The 5,823-nt window shown below is 28.6% G+C and overlaps 1 protein-coding gene across 1 annotated transcript; it reads left to right on the top strand.

Annotated features, from left to right (window-relative positions):
• The first annotated feature begins 1,999 nt into the window (after positions 1–1,999).
• On the top strand, positions 2,000–3,967 carry LOC130983254 (cyclin-D5-1-like). The gene is made up of 5 exons (XM_057907461.1): positions 2,000–2,365; positions 2,468–2,554; positions 2,633–2,930; positions 3,044–3,177; positions 3,291–3,967. Exons 1-5 carry the CDS (start codon positions 2,102–2,104, stop codon positions 3,495–3,497), a joined length of 990 nt encoding a protein of 329 aa, XP_057763444.1. The 5' UTR covers positions 2,000–2,101; the 3' UTR covers positions 3,498–3,967.
• The last annotated feature ends 1,856 nt before the right edge of the window (positions 3,968–5,823 follow it).

Below are 5,823 nucleotides of genomic sequence, written 5' to 3'. Positions count from 1 at the left end.
AGGCAACAGGTAAGGTCATGGACTTTCATACGTTATAATTCTTTCCACTTTTTCTATTATATTTATTTTTATCAGAGAAAACTACAAAATTAACTCTAGCAACGTGAGACTAATCTATATAGAATAAACTATTAAAATGATATCTAAAAATTTATATCGCTAACAAAATTTTTTTTAAAAATACTATTAAGATGATACCTGAAAAGTTTATATTACTAACCACAAAAAAAAAACTTAAAAAATGTTAACAATAAATAAATTCTTAAAAAAATTTAAAAATGTGACAAAAAATTAAATATAAAATATGTATTTTAAATAATAATTTTAGAGATTAAATTTTGATACAAATTTTTATAATTATTATTAGAAAATAAAATTTTTTCATCTTTTAAATTTGATAATTTTTTGTCAAATAATTTTTTATTAAAAAAATTATTGTGAATGACCACATTGTTTGAAAAATTATACAAAAATTTAGAGATCAAATTTCGATTCGAATTTTTTGGTTCACCTTCTATATATTTATTTAAATATTGTCACAATGATTTACTAAATATAAAAATTTTTTTGTTATTTACAAAAAATATAATATCTATAAATTTTTTTGTCGTATTTTCAAATCATTTAGAAGTTGTTTTATCAATAACATCTTTTAAAAAATTTTTTATCAACGACTAAATCTTTTCGAGTATAACTATATATATATATATATAATAACTAACTTTTGTTATATTCATTCTGTATTCAATATTCTAAAACTTATAACTATGAATATACAACTATACATAAAAAATTAAATTCATGCAAGCTAAGAGCAACTCCAATAATTGCTTTTTTTGAGTTCCTATTACTATGCACGTCAGTAAATATAGGAACTAACCATTGGAGTGAGTTGAGAAAAAATGCTTTCTCTTGAATCAAGAATGGAGAAGAGGGACTCCTATTGTCTAATAATTATATAAAATTTTAATTAATTAAATAATTATATTAAATAATTAAATAATAATTATAATAATTAATTATATTAAATAATAATTAATTTATTAATAATTATAATAATTAATTAAATTAAATAATTAAATTTTTATTTAATTAATGATTTATATTAATTATTTATATCATAATTAATATTAAATATTATTTATATTATTATATTAAATTATAATTAATTAAATTTACTTACATTAAAAAATATATTTAATTTTTACACCTTACAAAATAATTTTTGGTTGAATTGGTTATTTTTATTTTTAAAATTTAAAATGCTAACTATATTATTAAAATTAGCAGTGGTAAAAACTAGCCGTTACAAAATTAGCCGTTGAAAACTTTAATTAGTGTAATCTCGAATTATATATTGTATATTATTGTTATATATAAATTTATTTAATATTAATATCTTTTAATAGTAAATTATTTTTAAATTTATAAATTTAAATAATATTATTGACAAAAATTAATTACATTAATTTTAAGTATTTTAATTAATTAATTAAGTGGGACCACAATAGGGACTAAAGTTAGTTCCTCCTAATGGAGAAGAGAGAGATGTTTTGAGTTTCTATTTACTGTTTATGACGCAAAAGTTACTTTTTATGACAAGTGGGTTATAAATAGGAATTGGGATGAGTTCCTACTGGAGATGGTCTAAGGTGAAAGAGTGATGAAGGTTCATCTAGGTAGCTAGAGCAAACCACATGGGACAAAGGTGACCATATCCTACAGCTGTCCCTAAACTGTAGGGGAAGACCCCAAAAGTAGTGTACCATGTACCATAGCTCAATTCTTAACAATCTCCCATCACAAAGAAAATATACTAAATTTAAGAGATATATAATCAGATACAAAATCCAATTTCAAATAAAATACATATAGGGTATAATTATAGTTATAGTTTAGTAGTGAAAAACTGTGTAACCGCTAATTAACGTCCTACACTCCCTCCTTATTGTGTTTATTTTTGGCGGCACAAAAACCGGTATATTTCATTCCCCACTCACTCCACTCCACACTCTCTTCAACTATTTAGAGGTTACAAATGCCAAGACAAGTGAGCTTAGCATAACTCAACTTTCAGATTTCAGATTACTGAAAAAGAAAAATGGGGAGCTCTCTCACTGCCACCTCTTTTTCTTTGTCAAGTCTAATGTGTGAAGAAGAAGGTGAAGCTTGCTTCTTTGAAGACAACTATGATGATGAAAATGAACACACTGGGATTGTTTTTCATGAGGAAGATGAAGAGGAATACATTGAGTATTTGTTCAGCCAAGAAACTGCTTTTGGATTCCACAATCATGATGATTGCTCCGCCGCCAGATTCTGGTTGAGGACTGCTCGTTTTGATGCCATTGATTGGATTTTCAATGTTAGTTTAATTTCATTCTTGTTCTTACAGTTTTTGCAATTTGTCTTTTGGATTGTGTTTTTTTTTTTTTTTATTGAAAGCTTTTTTCATTGTTTGATTCAGACACAGGCCAAACTTGGATTCAAAGTTCACACAGCTTATTTATCAGTCTCCTACTTTGATCGGTTTCTTTCAAAACGATCCATTGATGTAAGTATCAAACTCATTGGAGATTTTATCTTATTATTATCATTGTTTTTAGTTTGAATAATGGGTTTGTGTCTGTAGGAATCAAAACCTTGGGCTATTCAATTATTATCGGTGGCATGCTTATCTCTTGCAGCAAAAATGGAAGAGCAAAATGTGCCTCCTCTCTCTGAATATCCAATAGTTGAATACAGATTTGAGAGCAAAGTGATTAAGAACATGGAGCTTCTGATTCTTGCTACCTTGGATTGGAAAATGGGATCATCATCACCAACTCCTTTTTCTTATCTCCATTACTTTCTCACAAAGTTCTGCCCTGGATCCAATTCACACACAATCATCACAAAAGCCACCCAACACATTGTAGCCATGGTCAAAGGTAATTTTTTGATAATGCAATCAATCCTTTCATGAAATACTAGTTTTATATTATTACCAATAAACAAGACCTTAAATTTACTTTCTTTTTTTTTTTTGGGGTTTCTAATGCAGATGTTAATTTGATGGATCAACGGCCATCTATAATAGCCTCCGCTGCAATATTAGCAGCAGTTGATGCTACATTAACAAGAAAGGCCATGGATCTTAGGATAAGAAAAATCTCATCTTGGGGCAATCTAGAAAGTGTGAGTTTTTTTTCAGTTAGTATAGTGAATGGACCAAACAAGTTCATTGTTTTTTATTGTGTGAATTGAACAGAACAGAACAGAGTTTGATGATGTATTTGTTTATGCAACAGGGAGATGTATTTTCCTGTTATAATCTTATACAGGAAAAGAGGAGGAACAAAGTTAAGACCCCTTGCTCGAATTTAATGTCAAACCAATCGAACTCCACGTGTGTTCTTGAGAATCAATCTGACACCGCTTGTTCCGGAGTTAAGAGAAAACTTTCTTTTCAGGACACTGAGGAAGCTGAAAACTACAAGAAGCTACATCGTCACTAGTTTGTGGTTCATCATCCACCATTGATTTAGTTGGTGTTTTTCATTTCACTGATGATTGAATCATAGGTTTTTCTTTTTTTTTTTTCTTTTTCTCTAAGAAAAAATTGATTCTTGTTAGTTTATAATTATAGGTCTAGTGAGTGTCATCCACCATTTTTGTGGAATGATTTGGTATTGATGATTGGGGTTTTATTTTTTTCACTACCCAACAAAAAGTTTTTTTCCCAAGTCACAACCAAGATGATAGAGAGAAAAAAAAGGAGAAAAAGGAGGAGTAAATAAATAAAAAGATAAAAAAAAAGTGGCTAGCTTTAACCTACATTGAAGGAAGGTGAAACAGAATTGCAAAGATGAGGAGCTAGAGAGAACCAGAGAAAGCTACATTGAAGACTACTTGTCCCAGTAATTTTGGGCAGTGTTTTTTTTTTTGTTTTTTTTTTCTTCCCCCTAATTTTGAAATGAAGAGGGTATTGCATTTTTAATTTAATATATATAGGTTTGTATGTAATGTATGCAAGGAAATAATAACAACAACATTATAGCAAGTAGGAATTAAAGCAATAGGCCTACCCTTTTAAATGGGATGCTTTATTTGTTATGTGACTTTGAAAAGGCTGAAAGCCACCGAGAATGGGGAATTGGTTTTGTTTGATTTGATTTGATGTATGTGTGTAACATCTGGGTTGCTTGCTTGGGCCATTTGTAAAGTTGAATCAGATTTTTTTAGTTTGCTTGGAACATGGGAGACTACTTTATTTTCAAGTGCATCTGGGATACTACTTCCCTCTATTCTCTTCATCTGCTGACATGATATGACTATTGGGATCCTTTTTTTTCAGCTAATTTTATGAATATATATATATAATTGGATAAAGTAGGATATAAGACAGCCCAACAAAAAATGTAGTAGGATTGGTACGGTGCTCTTGCAGTGCCTATGTCTATATATAATGATCAAATTGATATAAGTTTCACAAAATAGAATTTAATCAAAGTTTGCGTGGTAGTGAAATGCATATATACTATGTACACTATAATAATTTAATGAATAATAACAGTACACTTTAGTTAAGGAGAATAATAATAATAATAATAACAGACAGAAAGAATACTACAATAATAATAATAATGGATATACGTATATAGTTTGTACAGAGCTGAAATCATGAAAAGAATATCTGGGACTGATGACAAATCGGCTTGAAGGCTTCAAGTTGAAGCAGGCTCAAGGCTTGTATCTATTATTAGATAACAATATATTTTACTGAGAGAAGAAATGACTAAAAACTTTGTCCTAAGAGGGCCCAGCATGCAGATGATGAAATGAGATGAGAGATGGTGGTTTTCTGTTAGTGAAATTAGAGATGCATGGGAGATTATAAGGAAAATATTAATGGTGTCAGACATGTGTGTCCTTCACAAGCACAAGCATGCTTATCCAGTCTGGCATGAACTCTTGTATTTTGCTCTAAACAAATTACTGTGGGGTTGGTTCCTCATATCCCTCCTTGGTTCACATGGAGAACTACTCAACAAGATAGATTCTCTTCACCCTTCCTGTTTAAAGTTTTAATTTGCTGTTAATTTTTCAGCTATGGTCGGACTATATTGAATTATTGACCTAATCCTACTCATCTGACACTTACCATATTCACATGATCCATCATAACTGAATAATATATATATATATATATATATATATGTGTGTGTGTGTGTAACTTCCCAATATTATATACGAAATGGAGTATTAATTTCATGTAAAGATAGAAAAATTTCTCATAGAAGAGAAGAGAGTAACAGAGAGATTAATATGTTGGAATTATTTTAGAATTCCTTAACCCAAATATCATTCATGTTAAATTATTAAGAAAGGAAATACTGAATGCCGAAGCAGAGTTTGGATCTTATAGTTTGTATTCCTAGGCGGCTGAATTGTGACTCTTTTCATTGGAAAAGAGCAACAAATACGACTTTAGTATATTGGGAGACCGAAACCCTGAAGGTCTATTTATATTTGAGCATGACACCTATTAAATCCTAAAATTTAAATAAAATAGTATCTAAAGTCTAAAAGATAATATATCTAAAATCCAAAAAGATAATTATCTAAGGAACAAAAGATAATATCCGATTTTATTCTCATTTAATTCCAAGTCAAAAATAATAATGACTTATTCAATTTAGCATTTATAACAATAAATGAGATCACCATTATATAAATCATTTAATTTAAAACAGTATAATTTGTGATTATAATTAATATATTTATCGTACACAAATAAATTAGGAAATTAAATAATTTCCTAACATAATATAATTAGTTTAG

The sequence above is a fragment of the Arachis stenosperma genome, chromosome 5 (assembly GCF_014773155.1).
Source record: "Arachis stenosperma cultivar V10309 chromosome 5, arast.V10309.gnm1.PFL2, whole genome shotgun sequence".
NCBI lineage: Eukaryota > Viridiplantae > Streptophyta > Magnoliopsida > Fabales > Fabaceae > Arachis > Arachis stenosperma.
Note: the sequence above shows the minus strand (reverse complement) of the source record. Positions and strands in the feature narration are given on the sequence as shown.

Excerpts from the sequence above, each read along its gene's own strand:
- LOC130983254 (XM_057907461.1), top strand. The coding sequence starts at position 2,102 with ATGGGGAGCTCTCTCACTGCCACCTCTTTTTCTTTGTCAAGTCTAATG. Across the intron at positions 2,366-2,467 it reads CCATTGATTGGATTTTCAAT|ACACAGGCCAAACTTGGATT; the intron begins GTTAGTTTAATT and ends TGTTTGATTCAG. Across the intron at positions 2,931-3,043 it reads CATTGTAGCCATGGTCAAAG|ATGTTAATTTGATGGATCAA; the intron begins GTAATTTTTTGA and ends TTTCTAATGCAG.